At 48.8% G+C, this 17305-nt stretch overlaps 1 protein-coding gene across 1 annotated transcript in view; it reads right to left on the bottom strand.

Annotated features, from left to right (window-relative positions):
- Nucleotides 1–11783: 11783 nt before the first annotated feature.
- The window catches only part of Fam174b (family with sequence similarity 174 member B), a 32415-nt gene continuing 26893 nt past the window's right edge, over nucleotides 11784–17305 (bottom strand). The window contains exon 3 of the mRNA XM_015493106.2: nucleotides 11784–13756. Coding sequence (XP_015348592.1) covers nucleotides 13753–13756 — 4 coding nt within the window. The 3' untranslated portion in view covers nucleotides 11784–13752. The remainder of the gene's footprint in view (nucleotides 13757–17305) is intronic.

Below are 17305 nucleotides of genomic sequence, written 5' to 3' on the forward strand. Positions count from 1 at the left end.
CCACCGACAAGTCTGAGGCCAGGGGACAGTAAGAAGACCCTTTTCCAAAAGTCAAGGGTATGTTTTGGCCTTGCGCAGACGTGTGTCCTAGAGCACTGGTGATAAGGTGACCTCACAGGAATGGGTGGCCCCGCTCCCGGGACAAGAGGGACTCATCCAGTGGACCATGGCCGTCCTGCACAGTGGCCTCACCAGTGACACACATGTCTTAATGAAGCTCAGTCACTTAGATATTTTGAGAAGTGCCAAATTGCAATCATGCAGATACATTCTACATCCCATTTCTTAATCTATGTAATGGAAAGAAAATGCAAATGAATCCCCAGAAGATGCCCTGACTGGATAGATTCGTTTTTCCCACCTCATGTAAGCCCCAGCAATGCCATTTACTGGTCTCAGGTCCTAACAACCCAGCTCAATGAACTTCTGCTGCCATTCTCTTAGCTGACATCTGGGCTGCTAGAGACAGAAGTCAGGCTGCCTCTGACCGTCTGGCAGCCTACGTTCTGGACTCTGCACAGCATCCTCCCCTTGGTGAAAGTTTTTTGGTGCCTGACACTGAGCTCTGTAGTACTATGCAACCTGCCCTCCCTTGCAGGCAAAAACGTGGGCAGACGGATCTGCCCAATCCCAGGAGACTAGTGATAAAAGCTAAAGAGGCTCTATATTCCCTGGACTATTGACAAGAAGTCCTTGTCTAAGAACAAGTAAACCAAGGGACGGGGATAAGGGAGTCTTTGGCACAAAGAGAATGAAATCCCACCCTGGTGACTTAGGACAGTAAAAGATTCCTAAACATATCCTAATGCAGGAAAGAAGGCCTTGAGAACTAGAAATCTACAGGGCATAGTTTTCTGCCCACCCTGCCTCCTTTGGTCTGTTTTGTAGGCTAGTATGTCTCCAGTGCCCAACATAGGACTTGGCACATAGTAGGTGCTCAGTAAATATTTGTAAAATGAATGAATGAATAAAGGGGTAGATAAAGCAGTTACTTACAAACTGAAAGTTGACCTGTGGAATGATGGAGTTGCAGAGAACCCATGCTAGTAGAGCTGCTGGAGGCACATCCCCAACAGAACAACTGTCTCCTTTCCAAAGGACATGCTTTTCCCTAGAGGCCACAGGAGGACCAGTGGAGGCACGATGCCTCCATCCAGCCTTCACAAGCTCAGAATCCTGGTTTTCCTTCACATCCCAAACTGATAAAAGTCCAAGGAAATCGTTCAAAAAAAGAGAAAGACCTCCATCCCGGGGGCCATCAGAATAGTCTACAGGCATACCTACCAGAATTGGACCCCTCCTCTCTGACCCACTGGGGTCTACAGGTCCCTGGAGCACTCAGAACTCTCCCTCTCTCCTTTTGGGCTGTCCCCTTGCCCCAAGGCCCCTTTGACTCAGCAGCAGGTGAGTGACAATGCCAAGTCTGGAGGCTCTCTTGGGTGACCTTATGCACCAGCCTCCTCCAGTCCCATTCCAGGGCTGTGAGCCTCTCATCTGCCTTTCCCCTCCAAGCTCTGCTGCTCCACTTTCTCAGCCTGCACATCCCTGGAGATGGCAAAAAGCCCCACAGCAAGGAAGGGCCCAGAGAAGTTGCTGAGGCTTCTGCTTCTGGAAACAGCCCACCAGGCCTTTGAAACCTGGGGCCAACCAGGAGACAAAGGCATGGGACATTTAAAAAGAAGACGGGAGAATATTTTTAAAGGCTTCAAAGAGATTGCAAGATAGTGAGGAACTACTGGGCAGAGTCAGTCCTGGAGAAGAGAACCCAAAACAGTAAACTCAGCTCTCAAAGCTGCTTTTGCCTTGAGGGCAGTGGCCGCTCCAGGTGAATCTGCTTAGAAACTGAACTGTGCTTCTGATGGGCTCACAGTCCCGTGTCCTCCCACCCTGAAGGCTTACACTCTCAGAATAAAGGGGCACCAGAACTCAGCCGACCCTCTACAGACTTGGAGCTCAGCTTCATGCCATCCGGTTGATCCGGAGAACCTCAAGCTGTGAACTTGGATTATGGTGGTTCCAGCCTGCAGGGATCCCATCAGAAGCAGAGAAATGTTTTCTCAGGAGGGAGATAAAATATCATCCTAGGCCTTAAATTATTTCTGCAAAGAAAGAGCCACCCTGTAAGTGCCTCACCAGAAACTTAAAAAAAAAAGAAGTATGGAAGCCACCCCCGAAAAAGATGGAGTACTATTGTCTGACCCCTGGGGCAAAGACAAACCTGATCCCTCCCCAAGCTCCAGTCTGCCCTCACTGTCCACTTTTCTGGGATGAACCTGGATCCAGCTGCAGGTTCTTTATGAAATCTGCTGCGTCCAAGCTGGAGGCTGTTTCTTGCTAAGAGACAAAGAGGGAATCCAAACTAGGACCATTCAAACCCATCACACTCTGCCCACATTTTTCTTTGCAAAGAGCTCTAAGACTCTCTTAGCCACCAGCCAGCCCCGTCCCAGAGAGGGCGTCTAACACTGGACTCAGAACACATCCCACCTCTTGACCTCTTCTCCTGAGCCTCATTCTGATCCTCCCTGGTTCCACCCATGTCCCTTCCTGCCCTGTATGATTAGTTTTGAGACTGCCCACAGCCTGAGCTTGTGATCTGCATTGAGTAGGAGGTTGCCCTCCATCCTCCCTGAGAGCTCTGGGCACCCACCACAGGGTTTTGTTTCTATCCATCTTTTGCTTAGCAAAGACCCTAGGAAAGGAGAAACTGTCTTATCTTGTTCACTAGGGCGTTCTCAGTTCCTAGAACAGTGCCTGGCACAGAGAAGGACTCAGAGTCTACTTTCAGGGGAATGAATGAAATCACAGCCTCTCCTTGAATCCTGGGCAGCTTTGGGGCTCCTCGGCTTTTCCTGCAGTACTGGACTTCCCTTTCCTTGGGGAAGGCAGGGTGCCCTTCTCCGTATCTTGCTTCATTTTCCTCTTCTTTTGTGTCCTCCTTTTGTACAAGATTTTTTCCAGTGCCTGGATCATCTGGTGTTTTCAGAGGACTCGTACAGTGAAGTGCTGGCCGACTTAATCTTCCTCTCTAAAAACACTCCCAAAGTCACTTGGTGGTGGCGAGTCTTCATGCTACCTTCATTGTCACTATCAAAATTACTCACCACCCCTGCCGCTCAAGTGCAAGATCCAGGCCTGGCGCAAAGAGAATTAATTAAGGCTCTGGTCCATGCCCACCCTGAAGCTGGGCCACCAAGGGCAAGGCTGGACCAGAGAGTGATCTGGAGCGCCGCAGATATGTAAACGAGTGTTGTGGGGAATGTATGAATGGCTGGCACATTCTTAGAGAAGAAATGCTCTTTGCTTGGGGGTAGGGGGAAGGGGTTCATCTGTGCTTATGACAGAAGGTGAGTTCTCAAGAGCCTGATGTGGACTATGCCAAGGTTCAGAGAAGAGGAGGGCCTGGCTACATTTGATGAGCAGGGAGAACTGGACTTTTTTTCTTTTTTTGTTTGTTGTGGAGGGTGAGAGGAGAAATTGAGTGATTCAAAAATAAATAAATAAATGTGACCAGAAAGCATGGAGGAGGCACGAGTATAAGGCTGGACACTGAGCTGAGACAAAGGGGTCCTTCCAGTGACAAGGGGACAAGAAGAATATTTAAAAGCAAGAATGCCTCAGGAGTCCTTGTGAGCATGTGCATGTCAGCCATTCACAATGGTGGTCCACTCCAGCTCCTCCATAAAGTCAAGACTTTATCCCCAAATATTTCATGTGACTGAGTTCTGATTGTATCTTATACTTGGCACAACATGGTAAACAGAACAGATGTACAGAAGGCAGAAACCAGAGGCCCAGACAGCTTCCCAAGCCCTTGGGCCTTTCAGGATGCTTAGCAAGTGGAATTGCAGCTGAGTTTCCTAGATCATAAAGCTCAAGGGAGCCTGGTCCCAGGTGGGGCCACATTGCCACTCAAAAAGTAGAAATGGAACTGGATGTTGACCTAGAGGTCCATGCAGGTCAAAGAGGATACATAGTATGTTAAGAAACAATTGAGACTGGATGGGAAGAAACAAAAGGACTGTGCCGGAAACTAGGGGAGCCAGGTGCTGGCTTCAAAAAGACCCCTAAGCTAAGTTAAAGAGTTTGGACTTTTAATCTGTTGGCGCTGGGGAGCCATTGAAAGTTTATCGGCTGAAGGAGGGCAGGTGGCCAGTAAGGGAGGGTGAAAGAGGAGAGGACAGAGGGGCACTGGGAGAAGTGGGGGGGCAGGAGATCATCCTCCAAGAGAATCAGGGAGCTTAGGGTCTGTCAGCTGGGAAGAAAATCTGCCAGATGAGCTCATGTGGGGAGAGGTGGGAGGTTGTCTCTCCACCTTCACACTGCTCTTCTCAGACGCAAACCTCCTCTGTCCTCTGCTGTGTACAGAGGCGGCGCACAGGCTTGCTTTGGGATAAGAGAGGCATGTGTTTCTCATTGGGCAGAGAAATGCATCACCCCAAAATGCCCACTGTGCAGCCATTCAGCACCCCTGACTTCACGGCATCTGCAAAGGGAGCCTGGCAGCTCCCACCTGGCCCGGGGCCTTTGCTGGCTGTTCCTGGGGACCACCCTGCTATCCTGGTGAACCTGCTCAGGATCCACACAGCCTTTGGGCAACCCAGCTACTCAGCTGCCTTTTCCACCCAAACCACTCAGACCACTACCTATGAAAGCATCCGTTAGGCATTTGATGTGCCCCATCTGCAAAAACCTGAAACTCCTCTGGCATTTAAGCCCTCCCGGCACCTGTTTGCCATCCTCTGTCCTCTCGCGCTGTCTCGTGGTTCTTCACCTCTGCTTCCAAAGTTTGCTCCTGTCACTTTGCACGTATTGCAGTTGGAGGTTTCCCATTATGTTTCTCTGTCTCCGCTGCATCTATTTCTTCCTCAGACCAATTTGTGTCCTGCCTGGCTAGTTTACAAATGCTTTTCCGTGTTCATTTTTTCCACAATTCAACAATTCCCCTGGACAGACAGTGATGATTTGGCCTACGGCCCTATAATTAGTCCTTCTCTAACTTGCTGTCTCACACAGCAAGTCCTGGAGCCCAGAAGCACCCTTTTCTATTTTAATTCCCCACCCACCCTAGGATCTGGCTGTTCATGCCGCACTGATTGCTGGGAAACCCAGCAGTAGCCTCTCTTCTCTGGGATCTTCCTAGGAAGGCAAGATTACCTCCGCCAGACCAGCAAGGCCAGGTGGGTCCTACAGGGAACATTTGGTCTTCCTCAAGGACTAGACCCTCTCGTTCTGATTCAGGATTCTTTTGCCTATAGGTTTCTAAGAAGGAAAGGAAACTCTGTAGTACTTTTTGAAGTCTTTTCTGCTCATCAGATATCTCTGGGGGTGTGGCCTGCCCTCCTACCAGTCTAGCTGACCCTTCCTCAGATGTCAGGAAATTCTGTTCCTCCAAACAGGGAGGTGGCTTCTAGAGCATGGGCAGGAGTCTGTCACCCCATTCGCGTCCCCAGTCCCCGCCAGGGCAGGTGATGTCTTCATCCAAGCCTTCTGGCCTCAGGTATCTGGGATGGTATTTGGAGTCACATGTGTGACCCTCCAGCCAGGACATCCATGTCTGGCCACCGTGATTTTGATATAGGAGGCATCATGGTTTCTGAGAGTGAGGGGGGATGGGCATGATTACTGGGCTGTGGCCCACACCCTCAGGGATAGAATCCACACAGCCAAGGGATGCTGTTGAAATGGGGATGCTAGAGAAAGGGAAACCTAAACGCCTTACTTCTCAAGACAGAGCCCCTGAACTAGGAGCAATGGCGTCTCCTGGGAACTTGTTGGAAATGCAGAATCTCAGGCTGCATGCGTGTGGAGTCAGCACGTGGAACCCTCTACGCAGGTTCTTGTGGTGATTCCTTGTGAGTCTTTATATACCATGTGGGCTTAGCCTCAGTGGCTTTCAAAGAGGTGTCCCCACAGGGGGCCTCCCAAGGACATCCATGGGCTGGATATTGGATTCCCTGGGCCTCACCCCTCTTGCTGGAACCCCTGATACCTCTCACACCCAGCATGCCCACCATGGGACATCCACCACTGTAGCCTCCACCCCGCAGTCCCAGAGGGCCCTGACTGAGAATGGCAGCTGAAGCCCTACAGCTGAAGCCCCACAACAGAAGCTGCAGTGGCTTGTCCAACCAGTTGGTGTCACCACCCTCCACAGTGTTTCCTGGCTCCCCTAGAAAGCTCAAGGCTATCAGACCCCTGGAAATCTTGGTGACTCTTGAGCTTATGGCTCTTCTGCTCAGAAGTGTTGCACTGTGAATCCAAGGGTCTTTTTTGTTTTGTTTTGTTTCTGATAGGCACCTCCAAATCCATTCTCTGCTGTGCATGCAGCGGCCACACCCCTCCCAATCTGGACGGGGGTAAGAATGCCAACCCAACCCACATTGGGCATCCTCCTCTGAGGGAAGCTGTGAAGTACAGGTGCAGACATGTGGCACCAGTCTTGCTTAGGGCTCTGGGGACAGATGGCCCAGGCTCAGAGGGGATTTTTTTTTCCCCTCCTGTGGTAGAAATGGTTGGAATTCACATAAACTCTGACCTCGAGTTTGCCCAAGTATAGAGTGTGGACATGGAAGTCGAGGGTGTCGGGGTCCTCTCCACCACAACCAACCACATGACAAACCCCCTGGGTGCCGTCCTGCCCAGCAGGACTCAGTCCTCAGGTACAAATTGCAGGTTGGACCTTTCTAGGCTCTAGGACCTAGTCCCAAGGATAACGGTTAGTATCTTAGAGAAAAAATGCAAAAGCTTTAAACACAAAATTCTAATATAGAATGGAGTTTATGACAGCGGTGCTGGCATGACTGGATAGATGCCTGGGAGCAAATAAAATTGAATCCAAAGCTCCCACAATGGCTGTTTCAGAGACAGGGCTCAGGGAGACTGGCACATCAGGGTCTCTAGAGATTGTAGTAATTGGGGGGAAACCGGGGCACAGCGGGGAGGGCAGGGGGCAGTGTTGGCAGGCTTGTCACAAGCAACAAGCCTTGGCTTAATCTGCCCTTGGAGCCTTCATCTGACGGGCTGCCCATGGGCAGCAGCTGCTTTTTGTGGGGTTTGTTCCATGTCACAAGCATGGTCACTGCTGTTCTCTGCCCCGGGAGAGCACAGTCAGAGGTAAATGGGACCCAGTCCTAACTGCTGGTATGGCAGGGAGCAGACCCTTCATGATCATGCAGAGATGATGGGCCACAGCAGCCTGAGTTCAGCACTCAGGCAGGCTTCATCCTTCTCCACGGTTCACACTGAATGATCAAAGGGGTGGAGTACGTGGAAGGAATGCGGAGGAGGAAAGGACACTCTACCCAGTATCTGAGATCTTCTAAGGAACCCATTCAGACCCCAGGGGCCTTGCTCACACTTCTCTGGAAAGCCAGCACTCTCTCTGTCCACCTAGAATAGCCTGGTGGACCTGGCTGGGGTCAGCCTTCCTCCTTCCTCTACATACCTGGCCCCTCATCTTGGACAGAGTCCTAGCGCTGGGCGGCAATGTGACACCATGAATAACGCTCAGTCACCATGAATAACGCTCAGTCCTTCAACAGCAGGCAGACCATTGCAAGCCAGGGATCTGGGCAAGGTCATTATCAAAGTCTTGGCTTCCTCACTCTCAAAGTAGAAATGGTGACACAGAAGCTACTTTGCAGCGCTGCTGTATACATTAACAAACACATTAGTGCTGCGCGCCTGTCAGTGTCAAAAGTACTCAAAAGACATTAACACATCCAGTTCACAATACCCGGATGAAAGGTAATACTGCTGATTCTCCTGTCACAGATGAGGAGAGGGGAATCACAGAGGTTAAGAGATTTGCCTAAGGTCACACAGGTGGTAAATGTTAGAACCTGGATTCACACCCAGGGAATCCCGCTTCAGAGTCCAAGCTTCAGCTTAGTATGCAAATGAGTCTCTTTACAACACATGTAGAGTTCTTACCCTGACCCCTGGAACACCATAAAAGCACCATAAATTGCAGCTGTTGCTCTCAGTTGCCAGGATGCAGATGCCTCAGAGAAGCAGAAGTATGGGCCATGATGGGGCTCTGTACAGACCTTATCTCCCTCCTACCCCAACGGTCTGAAAGCCAGGAGTGTGCCAGCCCCGGTCACCTTGGAAGCCCAGCAGGCACCAGCATCCGGGCCGCAATTCTCTGCAGGATGTGTAACAAAATGATAGTTCATGTCCTGAGCACCCACCATGGGTGCTCTCCCCGCCTCCCAAAGCTGTGAGAAGCTGAGAATTTTAGGGTCTCAGCACGAAGGGACACCAGCACGAAGTGAATGGTGTAAAAAAGGAGGCTGGTCTGCACCATGGCATACCCTGCACCTGGCAGAGCTGCCAAATGAAAAAGAGATTATTCCATTTCATTAGTTGCTTTATGTGGTACTTATACAACTCTGCTGTTCTTCACTTTCTATTCTGGAACGTTTCCAGTAATTATTTTCCATGGGTCCTGATTCCAGCTAAAGGAGAGAAGAGTATACACACACTCACCAAGACCTCGGGGGAACAGGGAGGGAGAGGGAAAAGATCAGATTCTGGGGATTGATGTCAAGCCTGGCTGAATCAACAATGGTCTCAAAATCTCACAGTGTGGGAAAACAATCATTACAAAGAAAAACGTGCCATCGTGGAACAGTGGGCATCCCAAAGCTCATCTCTACATCATTGATTTAAAAAGAGAGAGGAGACGTGCACAATCCCTGCAAACTGACTCCATTTTGGCAAATCGTGTCCTTACCTCACATGTTCTGGATGGGCTCTTCAGGAATGAGAACCAGACGAAGAGAGACCAAGTGTTCTGATTTGGATTTGGAATGTCCCCCAAAGGCTCATGTGTTGAAGGCTTGGTACCTAGGGCAGCAGTGTTCAGAGGTGGGGCCCTTGGGAAGTGATTGGATCATGAGGGCTCTGCCCTCACCAGTGGATGAATCCATTGTTTGCTTCATAATCTATCTAATGGGCTATTGGAGGTGGTGGAAGCTTAGGCGGTAGGGCCTAGCTGGAGGTGGTAGGTCCTTTGGGGCATGCCCTTGAAGGCTCTATCTTGTCCCTGTATTCTGTGACTCTTTCCACTTCGTAGCTGCCACGAGGTGACAGCTTTGCTCCACCACACCCTCTCCACTGTGGTGCTCTGCCTTGCTATAAGCCCAGAAACCCCAGAGCCAAGTGGTCATGGACTGAAACCTCTGAAACCATGAGCCAAAATCAAACTTTCCTCCTTTGAGTTAATTTTCTCGGGTATTTTGTCACAGCAACAGAAGCAGACTAATACACCAGGTGTGCTATGTTCCCCAGCACACAGCCCAATCAGATTCCAGTCACATTTGGGCAGAAAGCATTCCAGAATCCTGGATGCCCAGGTGAAATCTCAAAAGGGAAAGGCGCAGGCTCCAGGGGACATAGCCCCTTTGCCCTACAGATTCCTTTCCCCACCAGGAGGGGACACAGCTGAGTTGGCACCTCTTTGTTATCTTAAGTCTCCTTGAGCCACAGCTCAGGCATTCCACCATCCCAAGTGTAAACTTTTAGAGTCTCAAAAGGAAAGTACCCCACCTCTTCCCTTCACATAAATGACCTGGAAAAGGGCAGGCGATTCCTGATTCAAGACCTTCCCCTCATGAATCATGTGACCCTGTAGAGTGACTGACCTTCCCAGACTCATTCCTGCACATAGAAAATGAAGGCATTCACCCATCTCACCACATTGTCAGTAGGACTCAGAGGGTGTTGCAGTGCTAGGCAAATGGATCTGTTTCCTTATGGGGAGCTGGGGAGAGGGGAAGTGGCTGAATGGAACAGCCCTGGGCCTGCCTAAATGGTCACCAAATGCTCAAGTCTATTCCAGGGAGAACACCTACCCAAGGACTCACTGAAGAACTGAATTATAAGCAAAGGTTCCTGGCACACAAGAGGAACTCTATATCATTAATGGTGACCATTCCCGGGTGTCCCCCGTGCCAGATATCTACAGCACATTCTTGGCTAAATTATACCTTTTAATGATCACAATAACCAATGGAATATGGTTTCTCCCATATTATATGTGGGGAGGGTAAGGCTAACATGGCAGAGACCACGAGCAGCAAGGCCAAGAATCACATAGAGGCCTGCCTGCATCCTGATCCTTGGTCCTGCCCAGCTTGTTTTCTTGCAGAATTTTGCAGGCTCTGAGGCTAATGCATTCAAAACACTCACAGCACGACACCTGCTCACAGTGCCCATGCCAGATGAGCCATTTAAATATTTAAATTGGAGACTGTGGGCTACCTGCTTTGCCAACAGATACATATGAGCTTATTGTGTTCCCATCCACGTAGACTTGGCTCATCCAGAAACCCATCCCCTCAAGCTAGGCACATGGGCACATGCCTGTAATCCCAACTACTCAGGAGGCTGAGGCAGGAGGATTGCAAGTTCAAGGCTAGTCTGGGCAACTTAGTGAGGCCCTGTCTCAAAAATTAAAAAAAAAAAAAAAATAGGGACTGGTAGTATAGCTCAGAGGTAGAATGCTTCTAGGTTCAATACCCAGTACTGGAGGGGGTGTTGGAGGGAAAGGAATATGGAGTTTACTAAGCTAACCCACTAAACCTCATATAAGAAATAAAAGCAAATTTTGAGGCACTTTACAAAGAGTATCACACCCAGGTACTTTGCGGACCAAAGACTCAGATAGCAGTGCAGGATGTGGCTCATGACAACCATCTGGAAAGTTCACATCTATTTGGTTCCCAACAATAATGGAAAATTAACCCTGTTTTCAAAAGTTATATGTTGTATACTGTACACTGAGTCCACATCAAGTGTTCTTGAATTCTCTGATAAATAAAAGCCACAAGAAATTCTGGCACTGCTGGGCTAGAGGGTGATAAGCACTGATTCCCACCTGTCAGTAGGAACAGCCAGAAGGCCTCATGGGGACAGATCCTTTTCCTACACTGGTGGTGTAGGAGTGGACACATCCAGATCCCTAGAACTGTACACACACACACACACACACACACACAGAATTAAGTCATTTATTTGCACCAAAGCAAACTTAACTCTACCCCCAGAGTTTCCAAACACAATGAGGGTGTATCCCTGAGTGTCAGGAGGAACCAGCCCAGCAGGAAGGTGCTCAGTGGAGGGAGCTCAGATGATGGGAGATCCACCATCCAGTGCTTGCCTCTAACACAATCCTGCTTGGATAAAGAGCTATCCTGGAGAACTCCAGTCACAGTTATGGCAAAAGAGAAAGAAAGGCAGAAAAGTCAAGTAGACCATATCCTTCAGCTTTTTGGTTCTGTCCAAGGGTGACATGTTAGAATAGGAGGGAAAAAAAAGTGAGCTTTCTTTTCTGGCTGTTACTCACTTAGGGGTTAACCCAGCCTGGATGCATGCATCCCATTCACACTCATAAAAAGCTTATGCTGACCCAGGTGTGAGGAAATGATAAGCTAACTTTTTTTAACATGATTAGTTCTGTGTCCTCTGCAGATATCCCAAGAGTTTCCAAACACAATGAGGGGCAGTATCTCCTAACCTATAGTCGGTTTCCAGGAAATGATCAAATGAGCCCACACATGTGTATGTAGCACCATTTCATTCCCAAGCCTTTTTCCAAATCACCAGGACCCAGGGACCTCCTGCAGGTAGCAATGCAGGATGTGGCTCATGACAACCACCTGGAAAATTAGAGCCAGCCCTCCCTCCTCCACAACCTTGCACCCACACTCCTAATCATAGGAAAGAACCTCACCAGCCCCCACCTCAGAAAATATCCAGACCCAATGCACACGGGGTTCATGTCTAAAAGGTCTTTATTTTAAGCGCCTGTAGTGCTGAAGTTCCACCAAGGATTTAGAAAGTCATTGTCGGTGTCCCCTCCAGCAGGGACCAGTGGTGAGCACAAGGCGGCGCGGGGTTTAGACATAAGGCAGAAGAATCCAGCTTTTCTGGATGACTGAGCTGTAGTCATAAGACTCTGCAGATGAGAGTTGGGCATTTCCAGTTCAAAGGCTGAGAAGGCGCACAGCTGCGAGGTGTCCTGGCTTCCTCGTGTCACTGCTCAGGTTGTGAGCACACCACCATGGAGGGGGGAGAGAGTGCAGCCACAGCTGTTCTGCTTCCAGCCCCACCCCTCTGACAAACAGAGCTGAGGGGAGAAGAGTCAACAAAGGAGGTGAAGCGACAGGGCCAGGCCCAGCAGGCACCACGTGTGGGCTGCGCCACAGCGGACAGCCCAGCAGCACCAGCCACAGGGCTATACTTGGCCTGGGCTTCCAGGGCTCCCTTTGTGCCACCAGCACGCCTGCTAACAGCTAGGGTCACACAGCACCCACACCCAGGTGAGCCTCAGGGCCACGGAAGCCCCTGCCCATCTCTCTTCCCACCAAGAGAGCCCTTCTCAGGAAACCGAAGAGCCTGAAAATGGGGGTGAGGAGGGGAAGGTGGGAGTTTTCATCCCCGCCAACGGAACAGGACCATAGACAGGCAAACATAACAAACCGTAGAGCAGTGCCAGAAAGGAAAAGAAGGGGTAAAAAATTAAAAACACCTTTTCAGACAGAATGGAACCCCAGGGTCCCAAAGGCACTGCTAGTAGGCTTGAAGTAGAAACGCACTGGCTGCATCAATATGGAGGAGAGCAAAATGGGAGGCCTCCGTCAATCTGAGAGGTCTCCCAAGGTCCCGTTCCACAGGGTATCTCTGGGTAAAGTTACCTCACAGGCTCCCAGGGAAGCGGCCTGCCTCAGACCCTACCCATGCCTAAGGGAGGGGGTCCTTGTGCAGTAAACTCCTGGGTCCAGGAAGTTCCCAGTCTAGACTGACTTAGGGCCAGCAGAGTCCCTAATCATGTCCTTCACTTGACCCAGCCAAATCACCATTGATTTAAATTACCACAGTGATTTTTAATTATATTTCTAAGACAAACAATGTAGAATCGTGACAAACACACACACAACACATACACAAAAGCATTTAAAAAAACAAAAAAGTTACCAACCCAAAGCTGCCCAGTGCTTTCCGTTCCCTTGAGAGGAGAAATTATTTTATATATATTCACACACATGTCCACACACACACACATACTTTGTTTTCCCTGATAACTGAAATTCTAAATTCTTTGTGAACTAGCCAGGCCTATTTCTGCTGATCCCTTTTAATAAAGGTGTGCGGTGGTGGGGACAGGAGCTAATACTGGTTCACTTCCAGTAGGGGCCAACCAGTCTCAGCATTCCCCACCTGAAATTTCATACAGCCCTCACCAAAATAAGGCCTGAGCCCCCACCAAGCCAAAAAGATTGCCGAAGGGCCTGATGTCTAGCGTAGAGATCCAGGAGAGCAGAGTGGCAAGAATTCTAAGTGTACAGCTGAAGACTCTTCAGGCTGTTCTTAGATACTTGATCCTCCTAATTATAGTTCCACTATTGTCAAGAGTTGCTTTAAAAATATTTTTCAACATGTTTCTACCCTTTGCTTTAGCAAGGCAAAAAAAAAAAAAAACCAAAGGGAGGCAGGAGAAGGGGTGACATTTTAAAAGGGCACCCAGAAAGTAGCTGACGCAACTCCTCCCGGGTGGTGATTTGGAAACAAGCTTGATGGTGACACTCTGAATGGACGCTGGACACACATGACGGAGCCAGAGTTTCGTTGAATGTTGTTTGTTTTGGTTTGAACACCGTGGACGAGAGACTGCTCCAGATCCTTCACAGCCCAGGCTGCAGCTGAACAATTTTCCACAGTATTCAACCCCCTGGGAAACAGGTTTTACCTGAAAGAAAAGGAAGATGGAGAATCAGCGCCTTCTGGCAGAGCACCAAACCACCCCCCCACATCACTCCCCAACAGTCTCCATCCCTTGAACTGCACTGCCTACTCTCCTCCCCCTCCCAGCCCTTCTCCAGGTGTTCACATCAGGGGTCAGCAAACTATTTCTGTAAAAGTTCAAGAGTTTTCAGGTTAGGCAGGCTCTGTGGCAACTGTTCAGCCCTGCTGCCGTTGGTGGAAAAGCAGCCAGACAGAGTGTTTGGGCATGGCTGTGTTCTAATAAAACTTTATTTGTGGACACTGAAATCTGAACTGCATGTAACCTTCATGTGTCATGGAATGTTGTTCTTGTGATGATTTCCCCATTAAAATATAGAAATCATTCTTGGCTCATAAGCTGTTGATATACCCTGGATCTGGACTGTCCCCCTAAAGGTCTGCGTGTTAAGTGCTTGGTCCCCAGGCTGGCACTACCAGAAGGTGGCAGAACTAGTGGGAGACCACCAGGTCACTGGGGGCATGTTCCCAAATGGATTTATGGGACCATGGTCACTTCCTATCTTCTATTTCCTGGTTCACTGATGAGGTGAGCGGTTTTGCTCCACTACGTACTCCTGCCGTGATGTGCTGCCTCACCACAGGACCAAAGCAACAGGGCCAACTGATCACAGACTGAAACCTCCACACTGTGAGCTAAAACAAAACTTTTCACTTTTTAAGTTGATTATCTCTGGTATTTTGTTATAGTGATGGAAAGCTGACTAACACACTTGTACAAAACAGGTAGTGGCCTAAATTTGGCCCACGGGCTGTAGTTTGCTGACCCCCAATTGTGTAAGTACCCGATCAGTATCTGTTTCTTGCTTAGAATAACAGATCATATAGGCAAAATCCATGTCCAAAGTTTGCTCACCTTTAATCTCCAGCACCAAAGTAGGGTTAGACAATGTAATGAATACAAGAAATATTTTTGAAAGGAATATTTAAAAAGTTTAAAAACTCAAAAAATCTATTCAAAATATCATCTAAAGGAACTCGGGAGGAAAAAGCTGACCAGTTACAGTTGCTACCATCATCTGTCAATGCTTGGATTACAGGTATTATATAATCATACATGTAAAAATGAAGCCTTAATAAAATTTATAAAATGGATGCCTTTTTGTAATTTCATGCTCCCAAATATTACCACATCAGGTAGTGATTTACTGAAAGATATGGACATCCTTTGTGTGTGTGTGTGTGTGTGTGTGTGTGTGTGTTTTACCGGGGATAGAACAGGCACACTCTACAACCTCAAGCTAAATCCCCAGCTTTTGTTAATTATTTTATTTTGAGATCGAGTCTAACTAGGTTTCCCAGGTTGGCCTCAAACTTGGTGATTCTCCTGCCTCAGCCTCCTGAGTACTGGACATCCTGTTTCTAGGAAATTCATGCACACCGTCCCCAACTTACACCAGTTAGGCTTATGATTCTTCAACTTTACAATGAGGCACAAGTGATACACATTCAGTAGAAACCACACATTGAATTGTGAACTCTTCCCAGGCTGGGAAACCCTCTCCCAATGCAGCAGCAACAAGCCACAGCTCCCAGCCGGCCACATGGGCATGGGGCTGTTAAACAAGCAACACTCCAGAGAACTGTGTTGCTGGGCTATGAGGTTTGCTAGGTTAGGTGCATTAAACGCATTTTTTACTTATATTTCCAGTTCATGATGTGTTAATCCTGATGTTTGTGGGAAAGGGCCATGATATTGAGATATATAAAAATATATATAATGTACCCTCAAATGACTCAGGGAAAAAAAATTGCATGTTCACACCCACACAGGGCAATCATAAGGTGAGAAGAAACGTCAAAAACGGAAAAATCTCAGTGAAAGGTACAAGGTGTCCTCCCCATACTATTTGTATTTTTGCACTAAGTTTGAAAGTTGTCTTAATTAAAAACCTTAAAGAAAAACACAGATATGGGCATCCTCATGTTAGCCACCAAGGGATCCAACAGACCAGGGGAAGGAAAGTATACAGGCCAAGCCGCCATGTCCACACGGTGCAGGCTGGCTTTTTACAGCAGCCACCTGTTCCCTCCTGTGGGCAGGGGAGTGGGGGAGTGAATCCACACTGAGAGGCGACTCTGCATCTTACCAGGGCCCCAAGAGCACACCCAGACCCTCTATCTGGTCTTGGGCCTTCACTCTATCCTGGTTGCAGTTTATACCCCTCATACCAGAGCAATGGAGCAGAGGGGAGCCCCACAACCCATCACTAGCACTTCATGATTCTCTGTCCACAATAGAACTAAACGCCCAGGGCCTAGGTGAGTAGAAGGGCCTTCCAAGCCCGGCCAAGTAGGGCCCCTTAAGAAGCAGAAGCAGCTGCAAGAAGTCACCACCCTGAAAGTATCTAGCAACTGCAATGAGAGCCCTGAGAGCCTCAGCCTAGGAGGAGCAAGTAGGTGTGTTTTCTCCCACTCCTTGCCTACCCTGCAGGGACCTCTTGCTGGGAACAGCATGGAATGTCCTTTGTTCCCAAAATGAGATGTCAGACACCGTCCCAGCATTACAGCAGAAATCTCATCGGTTTCTAATTATACCATTGCAGCAAGTTCTATCCCCAAGAGGGTGGGCAGTTTATACTGTCCACACCCCCCCTGGGACATCATTTCCACACTTAAGAACTGGGGACAGAGACCTGCCTCTTGGCAGGGAGGCAAGGCTGGCAGGAGCAGTGGGTTCTCTCCGCAGCATATCTTTGGGCTGCGTTGGTCACAGCTGCCCACAAGCGGGAGGAAGAGCCAGCATTTGCCTTGCCTTGGGGGATGCCTAGAAGGTGTGTCGAAAGTCTCCTGTAATGAGCCAGGGATTTGCAGAGGCCCAAAGCATCCACCACAAGTGCACGCTAGGCCAACCGTGCCCCAAACACACACAAGAGAAATCCAAACAACTCTTGAAATATGGAACCATTTCAAAACCCCAGGGTTCTCTGTACTCCACTTAGCAATCGCTTCCCCCTTCTAATTAGTCTTTTTAAGTGCAGAGTTGGAAAGTCATTTCTAAAGACTCTCCTACCCCTATCTGGCCAGAATCGCTGGAGGTCTCATCTCATGGATGACGACACCCCAGGTACTCGGAGCATAAAGAGAGTGCTGTCAACAGCAGCCTCCCTCTGCCCATCTTCTCTTCCTCTGCATTTCCTACCTGGCTAAAAACTTGGAGGGGGAAAAAAGGCCTTACTGATAATGCAGAGGCTCCAAGTGACGAGACGTTATCAGAAAATTACACGTGCAGAACAAATAGGCGGGTTATCACCTTACTACATTGGCACTAAAAAACATGATTTTACTCTTTCCACTTGATCATAAAATAACCCAGTCATGATCCAATCACATCTGAATTAAATGCAGTCTGTTTCCTAGAAAGAACAAAAAAATTTCTTTTGGTTGAGCCCCGACTTAATAGGAAAAAGAAGCCCCCATGAACAGATTATCAATGTGCAGACAGGAGAGCTTAAAAACACTACACCCAACAGGAAACCAGCCTTAAAGCCTTTGT

The sequence above is a fragment of the Marmota marmota genome, unplaced genomic scaffold (genome assembly GCF_001458135.2).
Source record: "Marmota marmota marmota unplaced genomic scaffold, marMar, whole genome shotgun sequence".
Taxonomy (NCBI): domain Eukaryota; kingdom Metazoa; phylum Chordata; class Mammalia; order Rodentia; family Sciuridae; genus Marmota; species Marmota marmota.